The sequence below is a fragment of the Ranitomeya variabilis genome, chromosome 3 (assembly GCF_051348905.1).
Source record: "Ranitomeya variabilis isolate aRanVar5 chromosome 3, aRanVar5.hap1, whole genome shotgun sequence".
Lineage (NCBI taxonomy): Eukaryota > Metazoa > Chordata > Amphibia > Anura > Dendrobatidae > Ranitomeya > Ranitomeya variabilis.
In genome coordinates this window covers 461667512-461689301 of record NC_135234.1, presented here as the reverse complement: position 1 = coordinate 461689301, position 21790 = coordinate 461667512, and the positions used below count along the sequence as shown (strand labels likewise).

The window sequence follows — 21790 nt, the reverse complement described above, 5'->3', positions numbered from 1 at the left end:
TAACGGTTAGGCAAGAGGAAAACACAAACGCAGTATGAATATAGATTCAGCAAAGTGAGGCCCTCTGACTAGATAGATGAAAATACAAAAGAGGACTTCGCGGTTACCTCAAAACCCTAAGGAGCCATCCTGAAACTACCTTGACTCCGTTATCCACTCATGACACCGGAGTAGTAATTTCAGATCACTAGAGCTTCCAGCAGCACGAGAAATACAAATGCATGCTGGACAAAACAAACACAAAAAAGCCAAAGATTTCAACTTAGCTGAATTGCAGACTTGGAGCAGGTAGCAAGCAACAGAGGTGCTCTGGTAACATTGATCGCCGGCACTAGAATGACTGAGAAGCCAGACTAAATAGGAAACTCCCAGTTTCCTGATGGGAACAGGTGCAAGACAAAAGTCAGCCAGTACCACCAGTAACCACCAGAGGGAGCCCAAAAACAGAATACACAACACCTGTCATGGGCAGCCCAATCTCCAGACCTGAACCCCACTGAAAACCTCTGGAATGTAATCAAGAGGAAGATGGATAGTCACAAGCCATCAAACCAAGAAGAATTGCTTACATTTTTACACCAGAAGCAGTGTGAAAGACTGGTGGAAAGCATGCCAAGACGCATGAAAGCTGTGATTAAAAATCATGGTTATTCCACAAAATATTGATTTCTGAACTCTTCCTGAGTTACAACATTAGTATTGCTTCTAAATGATTCTAAACTTGTTTTCTTTGCATTATTTGAGGTCTGAAAGACCTGTTTTGTTTTTGTTTTTTTAATTTTGACCATCTTTCTTTGTCAGATAAAAATACAAAATGTACTGCTTGGAAATTCGGAGGCATGTTGTCAGTTTATAGACTAAAAGAACAATTTACATTTTACTGAAAAATATACCTGTAAAGAGAAAAATCAGACAAACTGAACATTTTGCAGTGGTCTCAATTTTTACCAGAGCTGTATTTAGAATATAATATGTAATATATAATAATATAATATGTAATATGTAGTATAATATGTAATATAAATATAATATATAGTATATAATCTGTAATATATAACATATAGTATAATATAGATTAGATTATACAAGTCTACACATACACACACACACCACACTTGTGTGCCTGCAGCAACACACAATATCAGTGACTGAGCTCTGCTAAATTTTTAAAATTATTAGAAAACCAAGTATCATTTCCTTTATATTTATACTTCTCAAATACTTGATACTTTGCATTTTATGTGACAGACTAGCACATTTCTTCACATGACATCAGAAACGTTAAATGTGGAGAGGAGAAATATATCTATATATCTATATGTATCACTCCATTGTGACATCACCAGAACCCACAGACAAGATCACAGGGAGAGTCAGACGTGACATCACAAGTCAGAATATTCTCAGCCAGGCAGCATGTGTTCAGGTTACACAAGGATTTGACAAGCAAGGTATTTATGGCAGTTCCCTCACATGAAAGGGAAATGTAAAGTGGGGGCCCACTCGTTTAGGTTTTACTCTGGGTGCACAGACAGCTCTGGGGTCCATTTTGGGCAATCACAGCTGAATGCACTAGTCTCCTGAAACCTGGGGACATGTTGGAAGTCGGAACCCTCCCTGCTGTAATACAACGCAGTAAAATTTTTTAAAAAAGGTCATAAAATTACTTTTTGGAGGAAAAAAAAATAAATTATATATACTCATACATTCTGTAATATGCCCTGTCTAACACCCCATTCACTAGCACTGTATTCTGATATATTGTCAAGTTTCTTTGCTAAAATCGGCAACAAATACATTGTGGTAATATGGATCAAAGTTTTTTTTTGTTTTCTTAACCCCTTTGAGACAAAGCCTGTTTTCACCTTCCTGACCAGGCCCATTTTTACAATTCTGACCACTGTCACTTTATGAGGTAATAACTGTGGAACACTTAAAGGGATCCCGGAGAGTCTGACATTGTTGTCTTGTGACATTGTCCTTTATGATAGTGGTATATAGACCCCTCAAAGTGACTTCAAATGTGAGATGGTCCCTTAAAGAAAATGGTTTTGCAAAATTTTGAAACTTTGAATTTTTATGCCCTTAAATCAGTCATAGTGCACAAAATAGTTAATAAATAACATTTCCCACAATGTCTTCTTTACATTAGCACAATTTTGGAACTACATTTTTTTGTTAGGAAGTTATAAGGGTTAAAAGTTGACCAGCGATTTCTCAGTTTTTTAACAAATTTTACAAAACCATTTTTTTTAAGGGACCATCTCACATTTGAAGTCACTTTGAGGGGTCTATATGATAAAATACCTATAAGTGACACCATTGTAAAAACTGCACCCCTCAAGGTGCTCAAAAACCACATTATTTTTTAATTACCGTATATACTCGCGTATAAGCCGACCCCCCTAATTTTGCCACAAAAAACTGGGAAAACTTAATGACTCGAGTATAAGCCTAGGGTGGGAAATGCAGCAGCTACCGGTAAATTTCAAGAGTAAAAATAGATACCAATAAAAGTAAAATTAATTGAGACATCAGTAGGTTAAGTGTTTTTGAATATCCATATTGAATCAGGAGCCCCATATAATGCTCCATAAAGTTCATGATGGGCCCCATAAGATGCTCTATACAGACACTTGCCCCTTATAGTGCTGCACAAACGTTATGGCCCCATAGATGCTCCATACAGGCACTTGCCCCATATAATGCTGCACAAGCATTATGGCCCCATAGATGATCCATACAGGCACTTGCCCCATATGCTGTGGCTGCGGTAAAAAAAAATAAAAAAAATCACATACTCACCTCTCCGTCGCGCAGGCCCCCGGCACTTTTCACCTGCTCCTCTTTCCTGTGTGGCTCAGTCTTCAGCGTTCTCCGCACTGACGTTCAGGCAGGCGGCGCGCACTGACCACGTCACGGCGCCCTCTGACCTGAGCTGACCCCTATGGGAGGTGGAGCCGCATATTCATTTCTGTAATGTGCGGTACCATGTGCCCGCTCAGTACAGGAAGGAGATGCAGCGCTGGAAGCAGGGACGTACAGGGACCGCGCCGGGAGCAGGTAAGTATAATTACACAGCCCCCTCCCCTGCTGACCCCCTGGTATGACTCGAGTATAAGCCGAGAGGGGGACTTTCAGCCCCAAAAAATGGGCTGAAAATCTCGGCTAATACTCGAGTATATACGGTATGATTATTTCTTTATATAGCACCATTGATTCCATGGTGCTTTACATGAGAGAGGGTTACATACAAATTACAGATATCACTTACAGTAAGCAAACTAACAATTACAGACTGATACAGAGGGGAGAGGACCCCGCCCTTGCGGGCTTACATTCTACAGGATGGTGGGGAAGGAGACAGTAGGTCGAGGGTTGTAGGAGCTCCGGTGTTGGTGAGGCGGTAGCTCCGGTAGTGGTGAGGAGGCAGCGGGGTCAGTGTAGGCTGTAGGCTTTCCTGAAGAGGTGGGTTTTCAGGTTCCATCTGAAGGATCCGAATGTGGATGATAGTCGGATGTGTTGGGGCAAAGAATTCCAGAGGATGGTGGGGGGGGGGGGGTGGGGGGGATATTCGGGAGAAGTCTTGGAGGCGATTGGGTGAGGAGCGAATAAGTGTGGAGGAGAGAAGGAGGTCTTGGGAGGACCGGAGATTACGTGAGGGAAGATATTGGGAGATTAGTTCAGAGACATATGGAGGAGACAGGTTATGGATGGCTTTGTAGGTTAGTATTAGTAATTTGAACTGGATACGCTGAGAGAATGGGAGCCAGTGAAGAGATTTGCAGAGGGGGGAAGTGGAGGAGTAGCGAGGAGAGAGATGAATCAGTCGGGCAGCAGAGTTAAGGATGGACTGGAGAGGTGCGATAGTGTTAGCAGGGAGGCCACAGAAAAGGATGCTGCAGTAGTTGAGGCGGGAGAGGAGGGCATGCACAAGGATTTTAGTAGATTGACAGTTGAGGAAAGGATGGATTCTGGAGATATTTTTGAGCTGGAGGTGACAGGAGGTGGAAAGAGCTTGTATGTGCGGTTTGAAGAACAGCGCAGAGTCAAGGGTTACTCAGAGGCAGCGGACTTCTGGTACAGGGGAAAAGCGTGATGTCATTAATTGCGATCGATAGCTCAGGTAAGGAAGATCTATGAGATGGAGGAAAGATGACGAGTTCAGATTTGTCCAAATTGAGTTTGAGGAAGCGAGAGGAGAAGGAGGATATGGCTGATAGACATTCAAGAAGTTTATTAACCCTTCAGGTGCTTCACAGGAATTAATGGAATGTGGAAGGAAAAAATGAACATTTAACTTCTTTTCACCAAAATGATCTTTAAGCAACCATTTTTTTTTAATTTTCTAAAGGGTAAAAGGAGAAAATATTTACCCCATATGTGGGGAAACCACAGTTTGGGCGCACGGTAGGGCTCGGAATGGAAGGAGTGACGTTTTGGATTGCAGACTTTGATGGAATGTTTGCGAGCGTCATGTTGCATTTGCAGAGACCCTGATGTGCCTAAACAGTGGAAATCCCCCACAATTGACCCCATTTTGGAAACTAGACCCCTGAAGGAATTTATCTAGAGGCATAGTTTTATGGTAATTATGCTTTTAGTTTTACTGGTGTATGAATTTATAATGTGGCGGTATGTGTAAGATGTGTGCGGTACATCAGATTATAAAAGTGTGTTGTGTCAACAGGGTAAAAACAAATTTTACTAATTTGTGGACGTGTGGTATGCTTTGAAGCAATCATTAATGCAAAGGCAAGGTTTCTCAGGGCAGGTTTCACAATGGTAAGTTGTGTCCTTTCGGATTCCCCTCTTGGAGGATACTCTGCACCGTTTTTGTGATCGTCCTGTCCTCGCTGTTTGGGGAACCTGTCCTGGGAAATGTTGACCTGGGACAATACAGGCACTATCAGATTCAGAAGTACTGGGACCCTCACCTTCCTGAGTGCCAAACATTAGGGCCTTGATGCCTTCCTCCTGAAACTGAAGGAAGGTCTCCGTATTACCTGCAGATCGGAACAGCACAAAAGCATTGTACATTGCCATCTGTACAAAGTGAACGGCCAGTTTTTTGTGCCATACTTTGCGTTTTCGCATGGCACTGTAGGGTTGGAGGACCTGATCTGAGAGATCTACACCACCCATGTACTGACTGTAATCCAAGACACAATCTGGCTTTGGGACTGGTGTTGTGGTCCCTCAAACAGTGACAAGGAAGAGGTTGTCACTGTGTATGGTGGTCAAGAAAAGGACATCATTTTGTCCTTATACTTGACCACCAGCGTGTTGTTGCTGCATTGGGCTCTGCTTTTGCCTTATCTCAGCGTCTGCCCAATTAGCGGCTAAGGGAGGCCTCACTGATTTTTTTCAAACTGTGCTACATGCAACTGTACCTCTGGCAAAGAGGGTCTTAAAGGAAAGGTGCCGCATTTTATTTTTTGTATTAAAAATGATTGTTTATGTAAACAATTATTTTTAATACAAATTTACATTTTTTAACTTTAGCATTTTTTTTATTATTAATTTTTTTTTCAGCCACTGGGCGCCGCCATTTTGCTTTGCAGGAGTGTAAGTGTAGCTGCACGGCACTTTCACTCTGCATTTACGGCAGCCCAGGGCATAGAGATCTGCAGTCGGGAGCCGACTATACCTACCATTATAATCTGCTTTCTGCTGTGTCTGACCACGCCCCCTGAGCCGTCCACACCACAGTAGAGGCAGGAGACCAGCGCCATCTTCCTGGAGCTCACACTGCAGCTGTGAGCTCCAGCTTACCAGGATAATCAAAGGAGCCCTGCAGCTATAGGAGGAGGAGGAGGAGACCAAGGACGGGAGGGAGAAGGACTCAGCCGGGAGCCGTGAAGTAAGTATCAGTGGGGAGGGGGAGAGGGAATCTAATCCTCTCCTTTGTGGTGCTGACTGAGCAGTTATCTCCTCTCATGTGTGTTACTGTGCTGTGTATCTACTCCTCTCCTGTGTGATACTGTCTGCTTAGCCATGCATCTAATCATCTCCTGTGTGATACTAACTGAGCTGTGTATCTAATCCTCTCCTGTGTGATACTGTGTGCTGAGCCATGCATCTAATCCTATACTGTGTGATACTATGCTGAGCCGTGTATCTAATCCTCTCCTGTGTGATAATATGTTGAGCCGTGTATCTAATCCTCTCCTGTGTCATACTGTCTGCTGAGCCGTGTATCTAATCCTATCCTGTATGATACTGTCTGCTGCGCCGTGTATCTAATCCTATCCTGTGTGATACTGTCTGCTGCGCGTGTATCTAATCCTATCCTGTGTGATACTTTCTGCTGCGCGTGTATCTAATCCTCTCCTGTGTGATACTATGTTGAGCCGTGTATCTAATCCTCTCCTGTGTCATACTGTCTGCTGAGCCGTGTATCTAATCCTATCCTGTATGATACTGTCTGCTGCGCCGTGTATCTAATCCTATCCTGTGTGATACTTTCTGCTGCGCGTGTATCTAATCCTCTCCTGTGTGATACTATGTTGAGCCGTGCATCTAATCCTCTCCTGTGTCATACTGTCTGCTGAGCCGTGTATCTAATCCTATCCTGTATGATACTGTCTGCTGAGCCGTGTACCTAATCCTGTGTGATACTGTGTGCTGAGCCATGCATCTAATCCCATACTGTGTGATACTATGCTGAGCCGTGTATCTAATCCTATCCTGTGTGATACTATGCTGAGCCGTGTATCTAATCCTATCCTGTATGATACTGTCTGCTGCGCCGTGTATCTAATCCTATCCTGTGTGATACTATGCTGAGCCGTGTATCTAATCCTATCCTGTATGATACTGTCTGCTGAGCCGTGTACCTAATCCTATCCTGTGTGATACTGTCTGCTGCGCCGTGTATCTAATCCTATACTGTGTGATACTATGCTGAACCGTGTATCTAATCCTATACTGTGTGATACTGTATGCTGACCTGTGTATCTAATCCTATACTGTGCTGACCTGTGTATCTAATCTGCTCCTGTGTGATACTGTCTGCTGAGGCTACTTTCACACTTCCGTCAGTACGGGGCCGTCGCAAACCGTTGGCCCGACGTACCGACGGATGTTGTGGTAAATTTAGCACAACGTGGGCAGTGGATGCAGTCTTACGACGCATCCGCTACCCAGTGTGATGAGCGGGGAGGAGGGTGCGGAGTTCCGGCCGCGCATGAGCGGGCAGAAAAAGCGGAACCGACGGACAAAAAAAGTTACATGGTACTTTTTTTTGCGCGTCGCGGCCGCCGAAACACAACGCATCCGTCGCACGACGGATGCGACGTGTGGCCATACGTCGCAATGTGTCGCTAATGTAAGTCTATGGGGAAAAAGCACATCCTGCGGGCAACTTTGCAGGATGCGTTTTTTCTCCAAAACGAAGCATTGTGACGTATCCCTAAAGACGAAAGTGTGAAAGTAGCCTGAGCCGTGTATCTAATCCGCTCCTGTGTGATACTGTCTGCTGAGCCATGTATCTAATCCTATCCTGTGTGATACTGTCTGGTGAACAGTGTATCTAATCCTCTCCTATGCACTCCTCTCCCCCCTGCATGTCTTTCCCCATTGCACACACAACTCAATGCGTGCGATAACAGGAGCTGCAGGGGTCATGCTGTATTATGGCATTATGTGAGATCTATATGACGGTATTATGTGATCTGTATGGTGGTATTATGCTTTATCAGTATTGTGAGAATTATATGGTGGTATTGTGTGTGATCTATATGGCGGTATTATGTGAGATCTATATGGCGGCATTGTGACAAGTATGTGGCGGTATTGTGTGATCTATATGGCGGTATTATGTGAGAACACTATGGAGGTATTATGTGTGATCTATATGGCGGTATGTGAGAACACTGGCGGTATTATGTGTGTGGTCTATATGGTGGTATTATGTGAGAACTGTATGACAGTATTGTGTGATCTATTTGATGGTATTGTGTGTGATCTATATGGCGGTATTATGTGTGATCTATATGGCGGTATTATGTGAGAACACTATGGCAGTATTATCTTCAGAAAGCGGACCATTATAGGGTGGTTCTGGCTGAGCACCTGCACGCGGGTCTGGGGTAATAGAGGGGGCAGCATGACCTCCAGTTAGGTGCAGTCAGGGGAGGGCTGGTGAGGCAGCTGAAGAGGAGTCTCATTTTTATCGTTACTATATGGCTACATTTCCTTCCCAGCGTCAGCCCGTACTTCGCCTGTCGCCTCACTTTCACACATCGCCAGGACAGGATGGAGAAGACAGGATCTGAGGAGGGGAATGGGGTCTGCATGCAAAGTCTGGATCAGAACAGGCCATCAATCCGCAGAAATGTTTCCTGGATTTCTGAGGAGACGGTCCATCCATGTGTATAAAAGACAGCGCTCTATGTACAATCCCTGGCTGCTCTGCGCACCAAACAGGGTGCCCCCCATAGACCAGCACACTGCTCTCCTGAAATACTCTGTGCTGCTGTCACCCTGCTCCCTCCACCACATATCTCCCAGAATCCTTGCTGCCTGCCATCATCGGTGACTGTCTACTTGTCAGTATAAGGCTGCTTTCACACTAGCGTCAGTACGGGCCCGTCGCAGTGCGTCGGCCCGACGTACCGACACATGCTGTGAAAGAAATGCCCGACGTGGGCAGTGGAAGCAGTCTTACGACGCTTCCGCTGCCCCATTGTAAGGTCCGGGGAGGAGGGGGCGGAGTTTCGGCCACACATGCGCGGTCGAAAATGTTGGACTCGACGCACAAAAAAAGTTACATGTAACATTTTTTTGTGGCGGCGGTCCGCCAAAACACGACGCAACTGTCGCACGACGGTTGCGACGTGTGGCAATACATCGCAATGCGTCGGTAATGTTAGTCTATGGTGAAAAAACGAATCCTGCAGACAACTTTGCAGGATGCGTTTTTTTTCTCTCCTGAATGACGCATTGCGACGTATTGCAAACAACGCTAGTGTGAAAGTAGCCTAAGGCTGCGGTCACACTAGCAGTATTTGGTCAGTATTTTACCTCAGTATTTGTAAGCCAAAACCAGGAGTAGGTGATAAATACAGAAGTGGTGCAGATGTTTCTGTTATACTTTTCCTCTATTTGTTCCACTCCTGGTTTTGGCTTACAAATACTGAGGTAAAATACTGACCAAATACTGCTAGTGTGACCGCAGCCTTACTCTGCAGTCACCAACAAAATGGCTGCTCACTGGATTCCTGAATATCATCCTCTCTTATCCCTTAGCAGACACCCAGAAGGGAAGGAGAGGAGACATCACACACGTCAGCAGACTCCGCCCATAATTACTGCAGTGCTGTAATGTGAGCTAGTTGTACACGAGGTTTTTCTGAAATTTCAGCAGCTGCTCCCCCTAGTGTTTAAAAGTGGAAATTCCAAAACTTTTAAAATTATTTTTCATATTTTACTAAATTATAAACAAATGATAATATTTTTTAAGAAAATGTAAACATTAATTCTTTACATTTTTACAATTGCTGCAAAAAAAAATTTTTTTGATGGCACCTTCCCTTTAAAGAGCGGGATGCTGGTGTAAAAATTATCAATGTAGAGGTGATAACCCTTATCCAGCAGGTGGTGGTGGTGGAGGTGAATATAGTCTTCTTAAAGAATGGGCCTTATTTTTTCCCCAAACCCTGGGGATGTGTGTGTAAGTGGTGCTTTTACACGTGTAATGTGTGGGGCTTGTGTATAGGGTACAATTTATTATTAAAAAAACAAAAACAAAAGAAAAAACTGAAAAAAAAGGAGATAGAAGAAAGAAAAATGAAAAGAAAAATCAGACGTAAAAAAATTAGTAGAAAAAAAAACCCTTTTTTCTTGTAAACTGTGGTGTCTGTTCACATGGGGTGCATTTGGATAGCGCTGGGCAGGCCCGCCTGATCTAATAGAAGGGTGTCACTACTAGGCCTGCCTGGATGCTGTGCATCTCCATTGTGTGAACAGCGCCACATACAAGTCTTATGTGCAGCAATGTGCCAAGCAGCCACCCCCTCCATTAGTTTGGTAGGCCGTGAGTGGCTGCCTCATCGGTTATGCTGCACCTGTGTTTTTTTCCATCTTAACCACATGGGTCCACTGCATCCTGATAGTGCCTTTGTTTGGAGGCCTAGGCAGGTAAGCATCTCTGCCATGTTTTGCTGTTTTTCTCATTTTTGGAGGATCTCTGAATCCTTTTTTTGTGCTTTTAGCTATAAACCCCCCCCCCCAAAAAAAAATAGATGTTCACTACACTAATGCCTTCCCTATAAATTTGCCAGACGCAACTAATTCTTTTTTTACCCAAGAAAAACGAATGTCACCAACAATGTGATATACACTCCCCTAATGCGCTAGAAATTACCCAGCGATAGCAGGTTTTTTTTATGCCAAAAACAAGAAGAAAAAAAAAACGCTACCTCCCTACCTATAAAACTACTCTATACGTTTTTCCCCACCTAAAATAAGATCGGACGTCACCAAACACTGACGCCGGCTATATTAACACACTACCTATAAAACTACTCTGTACGATTTTTTTCTCTAAAACAAGATCGGTCATCACTAACGCTGTGACGCCAGCTACACTATGGACGAGATAGGGCCATGCATACCAGGATAGGGATGAGGGGGCTATGCATACCAGGATAGGGATGAGGGAGCCATGCATACCAGGATAGGGATGAGGGGGCCATGCATACCAGGATAGGGATGAGGGGGCCAGGCATACCAGGATAGGGAATATTAAGTACAAAATTGACCACATTTTACTTCAATTTTTTTCCTCTTACTGCTGTAAGAGCAGTGAGACTATGGAACTCTCTGCCTTATGATATTGTAATGAGTGACTCATTGCTTCAATTTAAGAGGGGACTGGATACATTTCTGGAAAAGTATAATATTACAGGGTATATATATTAGATTCCTTGATAAGGCATTGATCCAGGGAACTAGTCTGATTGCCGTATGTGGGGTCGGGAAGGAATTTGTTTCCCCATGATGGAGCTTACTCTTACCACATGGGGGTTTTTTGCCTTCCCCTGGATCAACATGTTAGGGCATGCTAGGCTATGGGTTGAACTAGATGGACTTAAAGTCTTCCTTCAACCTTAATAACTAAGTAATAACTATGTAACTATGTAACTAATTTCCTCCTCTAAAACCTAGTTGAGTCTTATGGTCCAGTGCGTCTTATAATCTGAAAAAAACGGTACCTAGGTAGGGATAGGGTAAGATAGTGTACTGTATGTATATACATAGGAATATTGAATACAGAACTAGTACATGGTAAAAGCAATTGGTGAAGATACAGATAGATTTGATATTTGATAGCTATACAAGTTGAGAAAAGATAATGAAAAGCTTCATAGGTGATACAGATCTAGCTACAAATCTACCAATGTATCACCTATCACACTTGCCATTATCCTTTATCAACTTACAGAAAGATTTGATCTTAAATAGATACCTAGCTATATATCTTCACTGCCTTTACCATGCTATTTAGTGTCTGATTAGTTCTATATTAATAGTAATAATAATTTTATTTATATAGCGCCAACATATTCCGCAGCGCTTTACAAATTATATAGGGGACTTGTACAGACAATAGACATTACAGCATAACAGAAATCACAGTTCAAAATAGATACCAAGAGGAATGAGAGCCCTGCTCGCAAGCTTACAAACTATGAGGAAAAGGGGAGACACGAGAGGTGGATGGTAACAATTGCTTTGAGAGGTGGATGGTAACAATTGCTTTAGTTAATCGGACCAGCCATAGTGTAAGGCTCGGGTGTTCATGTAAAGCTGCATGAACCAGTTTACTGCCTAAGTGTGTAGCAGTACAGACACAGAGAGCTATTAACTGTATAAAGTGTATGAGAACATGATGCGAGGAACCTGATTATGGTTTAAGTTTTTTTTTTTTTGAATGGGCCACACAGGGATAGTTAGGTTAATGCGTTGAGGCGGTAGGCCAATCTGAACAAATGAGTTTTTAGGGCACGCTGAAAACTGTGGGGATTAATCGTATTAACTTGGGTAGTGCATTCCAAAGAATTGGCGCAGCACGTGTAAAGTCTTGGAGACAGGAGTGGGAGGTTCTGATTATTGAGGATGCTAACCTGAGGTCATTAGCGGAGCGGAGGGCACGGGTAGGGTGGTAGACTGAGACCGGAGAGGAGATGTAGGGTGGTGCTGAGCCATGGAGTGCTTTGTGGATGAGGGTAGTAATTTTATATTGGATTCTGGAGTGGATGGGTAACCAGTGTAATGACTGGCACAAGGTAGAGGCATCGGTGTAACGGTTGGTGAGGAATATGATCCTGGCTGCTGCATTCAGGACAGATTGGAGCACGGAGAGTTTGGTAAGAGGGAGGCCGATTAGTAGAGAGTTACAATAGTCCAGACGAGAATGAATAAGAGAAACAGTAAGAGTTTTTGCAGAGTCGAAAGTAAGAAAAGGGGAAATTCTAGAAATGTTTTTGAGATGCATATAAGAAGAGCGAGCCATATTCAATATACCTATGTATATACATACACTATCTTACCCTATTCCCTACCTAACTAGGTAGCCAGCCAGAAAAGTAATAAATATTATATATTTTAATGGTGAGGTGGAACTTATTATTCTAATACTAGTAATATCAAATTTGTTGGGAGCAATTTTGTGTGCGCCTAGGATCGCAGTGGCGATGCCAGCCTCTTGAATGTGCTCCTGCATTGGTCCTCTGCACACAGTGGGCGGCATTTTGTTAAAAAAAAAAATAAAAAATGTTTCTAGGACCCTACATTGAATGAGCAGGCGTAATATTTAAAATAGAAGGCAGATCACGTTCGGTGACCATCGGTGATCATTTAACCCCTTTACCCCCAAGGGTGGTTTGCACGTTAATGACAGGGCTAATTACAATTCTGACCACTGTCCCTTTATGAGGAACGCTTCAACGGTACCCGGTGATTCTGACATTGTTTTCTCGCGACATATTGTACTTCATGATAGTGGTAAAATTTCTTTGATATTACTTGCGTTTATTTGTGAAAAAAAAAACACGGAAATTTGGTGAAAATGTATCTTTTTTCTAACTTTGAATTTTCATGCCCTTAAAGGGAACCTGTCACCCCCCCAGGCGTTTGTAACTAAAAGCCATCTTGTGCAGCATTTATTCTGACAAGGTGGCCCTTTTAGTTATTGTTCGTCGCACTGCAGAAATAATCACTTTTGAATTTGGTTCCTCATACCTGTAAAATCGCCAGGGAGGCAGGCCTTTCCCCCCTCATCCAAACGCCTCCCAGCCGTCAATCTGCGAGAAGGGCGCCGCCTGCTCGGCGTTATTCAGTTGTCCAGGCGCCTGCGCGGTCATATTCTGCCTTGGGCATGCGCAGTTTGCGCTGCCCAACAACTGACATCACTTGATGTCTTGTTTACTGCGCCTGCGTGCACCCGTGGGATCTCGGGCCACGTGTGCAAGCAGGCGCAGCAAACAAGACATCAAGTGATGTCATTTGTCGGGAAGCGAACTGCGCATGCCCAGGGCAGAATATGACCACGCAGGTGCCTGGACAACTGAACAACACCAAGGAGGCAGTGCCCTTCTCGCAGAGTGACGGCTGGGAGGCATTTGGATGAGGGGGGAAAGACATGCCTCCCTGGCGATTTCACAGGTATGAGGGACCAAATTCAAAAGTGATTATTTCTGCAGTGCAACGAATAATAACTAAAAGAGCCACCTTGTCAGAATGCAGCATTAGTGCTGCACAAGATGGCTCTTTTAGTTACAAACGCCTGGGGGGGTGACAGGTTCCCTTTAAATCACAGAGATATGTTACACAAAATACTTAATAAGTAACATTTCCCACATGTCTAATTTACATCAGCACAATTTTGGAACCAAAATTTTTTTGTTTGTAAGGCTACTTTCACACTAGCGTCGGGCCGAGGTTCCCGACGCTAGCGTGGTCTCCACCGCACAACGGGGGCAGCGGATGCATTTTTCCAGCGCATCCGCTGCCCCATTGTGAGGTGCGGGGAAGTGCGGGGAGGTGGGGGCGGAGTTCCGGCCGCGCATGCGCGGTCGGAAAAAGCGGACCGACGGGAGCAAAAAACGTTACATGTAATGTTTTTTGCTCCCGACGGTCCGCCACAGCACGGCGCAACCGTCGCACGACGGTTGCGACGTGTGTCATTGCGTCGCAAATGCGTCGCTAATGTTAGTCAATGCAGAAAAAAACGCATCCTGCAAGCACTTTTGCAGGATGCGTTTTTTCGGCAAAACGACGCATTGCGACGTAATGCAGTTAACGCCAGTGTGAAAGTAGCCTTAGGGAGTTATAAGGGTTAAAAGTTGACCAGCGATTTCTCAGTTTTACAACACCATTTTTTTTTTTTTTAGGGACCACATCACATTTGAAGCCACTTTGAGGGGTCTATATGATAGAAAATATCAAAAAGTCACCATTCTAAAAACTGCACCCCTCAAGGTGCTCAAAACCACATTCAATAAGTTTATTAACCCTTCAGGTGCTTAACAGGAAATTTTGGAATGTTTAAAAAAAAAACAAAAAAAAACAAAAAAAAACAACGAACATTTAACTTTTTTCCACCCAAAAATTACTTCAGATCCAATTTGTTTTAATTTTACCAATGGTAACAGGAGAAATTGGACCCCAAAAGGTGTACAATTTATCCTGAGTACGCAGATACCCCATATGTGGGGGTAAACCACGGTTTGGGTGCATGGCAGAGCTCGGAAGGGAAGGAGCGCCATTTGACTTTTCAACGCAGTATTGGCTGTAATTGAGATCAGACGCCATGTCGCGTTTGGAGAGCCCCTGATGTGCCTAAACAGTGGAAACCCCCCACAAGTGACACGATTTGGGAAACTAGACCACCTAAGGAACGTATCTAGATGTGTGGTGTGCACTTTGAACCCCCAATTGTTTCACTAAAGTTTATAATGTAGAGCCGTGAAAATTAAAAAATCAATTTTTCCACAAAAATGATCTTTTAGCCCCCAATATTGTATTTTCACAAGGGTATCAGGAAAAATTGGACCCCAAAAGTTGTTGTACAATTTGTCCTGAGTATGCAGATACCCTATATGTGGGAGAAAACTACTGTTTGGGCACACGTCGGGGCTCGGAAGGGAAGAAGTGGCATTTTGGAATGCAGACTGATGGAATGGTCTGCGGACATCACGTTGCATTTGCAGAGCCCGTGATGTACCTAAACAGGTAGAAACCCCCCACAAGTGACCCCATATTGGAAACTAGACCCCCCAAGGAACTTATCTAGATGTGTTGTGAGAACTTTGAACCCCCCAAGTGTTTCACTACAGTTTGTAACGCAGAACTGTGAAAATAAAAAATCTTTTTCTTTTCCACAAAAAAGATTTTTTTAGCCCCCAGTTTTGTATTTTCCCAAGGGTAACAGGAGAAATTGGACCCCAAAAGTTGTTGTGCAATTTGTCCTGAGTACGCTGATACCCCATATGTGCGGGTAAACCACTGTTTGGGCGCACTGTAGAGCTCAGAAGGGAAGGAGCGCCATTTTACTTTTTCAACGCAGAATTGGATGGAATTGAGATCAGACGCCATGTTGCGTTTGCAGAGTCCCTGATGTGCCTAAACAGTGGAAACCCCCCCAATTCTAACTCCAACCCTAACCCCAACACACCCCTAACCCAACCGTAAACGTAATCCAAACCGTAGCCCCAAGCCTAACTTTAGCCCCAAGCCTAACCCTAATGGGAAAATGGAAATAGATACATTTTTTTTACTTTATTAGTTTTCCCCAACTAAGGGGGTGATAAAGGGGGTTTGATTTACTATTTAAAGTGGGTTTTTATAGCGGATTTTTGTTTGGCAGCTGTCACACACTAAAAGACGCTTTTGATTGCAAAAAATATTTTTTGCGTCACCACATTTTGAGAGCTATAATTTTTCCATATTTTGTTCCACAGAGTAATGTGAGGTCTTGTTTTTTTGCGGAACGAGTTGACGTTTTTATTGGTACCATTTTCGTCCACATGACATTTTTTGATCGCTTTTTATTCCGATTTTTGTTAGGCAGAATGAACAAAAACCAGCAATTAATTTAATTTCTTTTGGGGAAGGGGGGGTGTTTATACCGTTCCGCGTTTTGGTAAAGCAGTTTTATTCTTTGGGTCAGTACGATTACAGAGATACCTCATTTATATCGTTTTATGTTTTGGCGCTTTTATACAATAAAAACTATTTTATATAAAAATATAATTGTTTTTGCATCGCTTTATTCTGAGGGCTACAACTTATTTTTTCGCTGATGGCAGCTCGTTTTTTGCGGGACAAGATGACGTTTTCAGCGGTGCCATGTTTATTTATATCCATCTTTTTGATAGCGTGTTATTCCACTTTTCGTTCTGCGGTATGAAAAAGCATTGTTTTTTGCCTCGCTTTTTATTATTTTTTTACGGTGTTCACTGCAGGGGTTAACTAGTGATACAGTTTTATAGGTCGGGACGTAACGGACGCGGAGATACTAAATTACTAAATATGTGTACTTTTATTGTTTTTTTATTTACATAAAGAAATGTATTTGTTGGAACAATATTTTTTTTTCTTTATTAAGGATTTTTTTTTTTAAACTTTTTTACTTTGTCCCACGGTGGGACATCACTACATAGTGTCAGATCGCTGATTTGACACTTTGCAGAGCTCTGTGTCAGATCAGCGATCTGACAGGCAGTGCAGGCGCTGACAAGCCACCTCCATGCAGGACCCGGAAGGACCCCCGCGGCCATCTTGGATCCGGGGGCCTACAGGGAGGACACGCTCTGAATAACGCGATCATATCGCGTTGTTCTGATGGTCTCAGGGAAGCACGCAAGAGCCCCCTCCCTGCGTGATGCTTCCCTATGCCACCGGAACGTTGCAAACTTGTTTGATCGCAGTGTTCCGTGGGTTAATGTGCTGGGAGCAGTCCGTGAAAGTTCCTGGCAGTGCCGGATGTCAGCAGTGATAATCAGCTGACACCCAGCCACGCTCCCCCCGTGAGCGCGGCTGATCGCATATGATGTACTATCCCGTCGATGGTCATACGGGCCCAGGTCACCTCGACGGGATAGTACGTCTGATGTCAGAAAGGGGTTAGGCACAGAATGATAATGAAGAGGCCAGAGAACCAAGAAAAGACCCCCACAGGCACGCCCCGAAGCACAAACATATCAAATGAAAACGTCAAACAAAGATTACACATGAATCAAAACAGATTTCTTCACAGCAGGTATCATTTTAATCAGTAACAGCGCCAACATGACAATATCAGTAGTTATCGAGTATAATCCTGCTGACAGGTTCTCCAAGTCTTTACTAAAGATACCTTCACACTGAACGATATCGCTAGCGATCCGTGATGTTGCAGCGTCCTGGATAGCGATATCGTTGCGTTTGACAGGCAGCAGCGATCAGGATCCTGCTGTGTCATCGTTGGTCGGAGCTAGAAGGCCAGCACCTTATTTCGTTGCTGGATCTCCCGTAGACATCGCTGAATCGGTGTGTGTGACGCCGATTCAGTGATGTCTTCACTGGTAACCAGGGTAAACATCGGGTTACTAAGGGCAGGGCCGCGCTTAGTAACCCGATGTTTACCCTGGTTACCAGCGTAAACGTAAAAAACAAACACTACATACTTACATTCCAGTGTCTGTCCCCCGGCGTTCTGCTTCCCTGCACTGTGTCAGCGCCGGCTGGCCGTAAAGCAAAGCACAGCGGTGACGTCACCGCTGTGCTTTCCGGCTGGCGCTTACACAGTGCAGAGAAGCACAGTGCCGGGGGACAGACACCGGAATGTAAGTATGTAGTGTTTGGTTTTTACGTTTACGCTGGTAACCAGGGTAAACATCGGGTTACTAAGCGCGGCCCTGCGCTTAGTAACCCAATGTTTACCCTGGTTACCAGGGGACTTCGCATAGTTGATCGCTGGAGAGCTGTCTGTGTGACAGGTCTCCAGCGACCACACAGCGGCGCTGCAGCGATCGGGATCGTTGTCTAGATCGCTGCAGCGTCGCTAAATGTGACGGTACCTTAAGTGAAATGACTCAAAAATGGTGGCAGAATAAGAAATCTTATATAATAGAGAAACACACACACTAACCTGACATATTGAAACGCCCTAGTCTGTGATCCGGATCCATAAACCTACAGAAGAAAAATTAAAATCGTTACTTTTACGGCAAAATAGGATCTATTTTAAAAGACCCTCATCACCAATACAAAAGTAGAATTAACTATATTCCTTTTATAACATGTATGCAGTAGGAAAAATGGCTTAATAGATAAAACCTTGTGAGGCAGTCTTCTAACAACTCTTTCCTGTAAATAGAACAATTCCAAAAAAGTTAGGGCGTTAATTAAATTACAGACTTTCAGAAAGAATTTCACTAACACCTTAAGGGTATGTGCACACGTCCGGAATGCATGCAGAATTTTCCTGAGATAAACCTGAGGTTTTCCGCAGGAATTCTGCATGCGTACTTTTCACGTTTTTTGGTGCAGATTTTGCGCGTTTTTTTTGCGGATTGTATGCGTTTTTTCTGGACACTCCAAAACTATGGGAAATCACCATAAAATCAGCAAAAATAATGAACATGATGCTTCTTTTCCCGCAATGCATTTTTTTTGCAGAAAAAAACGCATCATGTGCACAAAAAATGCGGAATGCATTCTAATTGACAGGATGCATATGTATGCGTTTATTACTATTATTATTATTTATTTATATAGCACCATTAACTACATGGTGCTGTACATGAGAAAGGGGTTACATACAGAGTTATACAGTGCCTAAGGCCATGTTCACACTCTGCGGCCTGCTCTGCGGGTTCTCCCGCAGCGGAATTGATAAATCTGCAGGGCAAAACCGCTGCGGTTATCCCTGCAGATTTATCGCGGTTTGTTCCGCGGTTTTCGCTGCGGGTTTCCACCTATACTATTGATGCTGCATATGCAGCAATAAGCAGCATCAATAGTAATGTAAAAAATAATAAAAATTGGTTATACTCACCCTCCGATGTCCGGATCTCCTCGGTGCTGCAGGCGGCTGTGCCGACAAGGACCTTCGTGACATCACGGTCATGTGACCGCGGCATCATCACGGTCATGTGACCGCGACGTCACCACAGGTCCTGCTCGCACAGCAACTGAGACCGGACGCCGCGGGCAGCGCTGAGAGGTGAGTATAGCATCATTTTTTATTTTAATTCTTTTTTTTACACCAAAATATGGTTCCCAGGGCCTGGAGGAGAGTCTCCTCTCCTCCACCCCGGGTACCATCTGCATCGCTGCCATTCTGCACCAAGAAGTGACATGCTCCTTTTTTTCCGCAGAAAAGCCGCACGGCTTTTTCCGCGGAAATCCGCAGCGTGGGCACAGCGGGTTTTGTTTTCCATAGGGTAACATTGTACTGTACCCTGCATGGAAAACTGCTGCGGATCTGCAGTGTCAAATCCGCTGCGGATCCGCGGCAAAACCCGCAAAGTGTGAACGTAGCCTAAAAGTAGTATTCAACCCCCTGCAGATCTAGCAGGTTTAATAAGATGCAAATAAGTTAGAGCCTTCAAACTTCAAACAAGAGCAGGATTTATTAACAGATGCATAAATCTTACAAACCAAAAAGTTTTGTTGCTCAGTTAAATTTTTATAAATTTTAAACATAAAAGTGTGGGTCAATTATTATTCAACCCCTAGGTTTAATATTTTGTGGAATAACCTTTGTTTGCAATTACAGCTAATCGTCTTTTATAAGACCTGATCAGGCCGGCACAGGTCTCTGGAGTTATCTTGGCCCACTCCTCCATGCAGATCTTCTCCAAGTTATCTAGGTTCTTTGGGTGTCTCAAGTGGACTTTAATCTTGAGCTCCTTCCACAAGTTTTCAATTGGGTTAAGGTCAGGAGACTGACAAGGCCACTGCAACACCTTGATTTTTTGCCTCTTGAACCAGGCCTTGGTTTTCTTGGCTGTGTGCTTTGGGTCGTTGTCTTGTTAGAAGATGAAATGACGACCCATCTTAAGATCCTTGATGGAGGAGCGGAGGTTCTTGGCCAAAATCTCCAGGTAGGCCGTGCTATCCATCTTCCCATGGATGCGGACCAGATGGCCAGGCCCCTTGGCTGAGAAACAGCCCCACAGCATGATGCTGCCACCACGAAGCTTGACTGTAGGGATGGTATTCTTGGGGTCGTATGCAGTGCCATCCAGTCTCCAAACGTCACGTGTGTGGTTGGCACCAAAGATCTCGATCTTGGTCTCATGAGACCAGAGAACCTTGAACCAGTCAGTCTCAGAGTCCTCCAAGTGATCATGCGCAAACTGTAGACAAGCCTTGACATGACGCTTTGAAAGTAAAGGTACCTTACGGGCTCGTCTGGAAAGGAGACCATTGCGGTGGAGTACGTTACTTATGGTATTGACTGAAACCAATGTCCCCACTGCCATGAGATCTTCCCGGAGCTCCTTCCTTGTTGTCCTTGGGTTAGCCTTGACTCTTCGGACAAGCCTGGCCTCGGCACGGGAGGAAACTTTCAAAGGCTGTCCAGGCCGTGGAAGGCTAACAGTAGTTCCATAAGCCTTCCACTTCCGGATGATGCTCCCAACAGTGGAGACAGGTAGGCCCAACTCCTTGGAAAGGGTTTTGTACCCCTTGCCAGCCTTGTGACCCTCCACGATCTTGTCTCTGATGGCCTTGGAATGCTCCTTTGTCTTTCCCATGTTGACCATGTATGAGTGCTGTTCACAAGTTTGGGGAGGGTCTTAAATAGTCAGAAAAGGCTGGAAAAAGACATAATTAATCCAAACATGTGAAGCTCATTGTTCTTTGTGCCTGAACTACTTCTTAATACTTTAGGGGAACCAAACAGAATTCTGGTGGGTTGAGGGGTTGAATAATAAATGACGCTCTGAAAAAACTTTTCCAAATTTTTTTAAAAAATAAACAAAGAAATAACATTCTTTTTTGCTGCAGTGCATTTCACAATTCCAGGCTGATCTACAGTCCAAATGTCACAATGCCAAGTTAATTCCAAATGTGTAAACCTGCTAAATCTGCAGGGGGTTGAATACTACTTGTAGGCACTGTAGATATCATTTACAGTAAACAGGTTTACAGTGACACACTGGTACAGAGGGGAGAGGACCTTGTCCTTGCGGACTTACATTCTATGGGATAGTGGGGAAGAGACAGAAGGTAGGGATGAGGCGGCGGCGGCTCTGGCGGTGGTGAGGCGGCGGCTCGGTTATTGTAGGCTGTAGGCTTTCCTGAAGAGATGGGTTTTCAGGTTCCGTCTGAAGGATCCGAGGGTGGTGGATAATCGGACGTGTTGAGGTATGGAATTCCAGAGGATGGGGGATATTCGGGAGAAATCTTGGAGGCGATTGTGTGAGCAACGAATAAGTGTGGAGGAGAGTAGGAGGTCTTGGGATGAACGAAGATTACGTGAGGGAAGATAGTGGGAGATTAGTTCAGAGATATAGGGAGGGGACAGGTTGTGGATGGCTTTGTAGATCAGTGTTAGTAGTTTGAACTGGATTCGTTGGGGGATTGGGAGCCAGTGGAGGGATTTGCAGAGGGGAGAAGCAGGGGAGTAGCGAGGAGAGAGGTGGATTAGGCGGGCAGCAGAGTTGAGGACAGACTGGAGTGGTGCAAGAGAGTTAGCGGGGAGGCCACAGAGGAGGGTGTTGCAGTAATCGAGGCGGGAGATAATGAGAGCATGCACAAGAGTTTTGGTAAAGTGTGGGTTGAGGAAAGG

The 21790-nt window shown here is 44.2% G+C and overlaps 1 protein-coding gene across 2 annotated transcripts in view; it reads right to left on the bottom strand.

The window, feature by feature from the left end:
- The window catches only part of UXS1 (UDP-glucuronate decarboxylase 1), a 148013-nt gene that overhangs the window by 34140 nt on the left and 92083 nt on the right, over window positions 1–21790 (bottom strand). For both annotated transcript variants that reach the window (XM_077296603.1, XM_077296605.1), the window contains exon 11: window positions 18140–18183. In XM_077296603.1, coding sequence (XP_077152718.1) covers window positions 18140–18183 — 44 coding nt within the window. The remainder of the gene's footprint in view (window positions 1–18139; window positions 18184–21790) is intronic.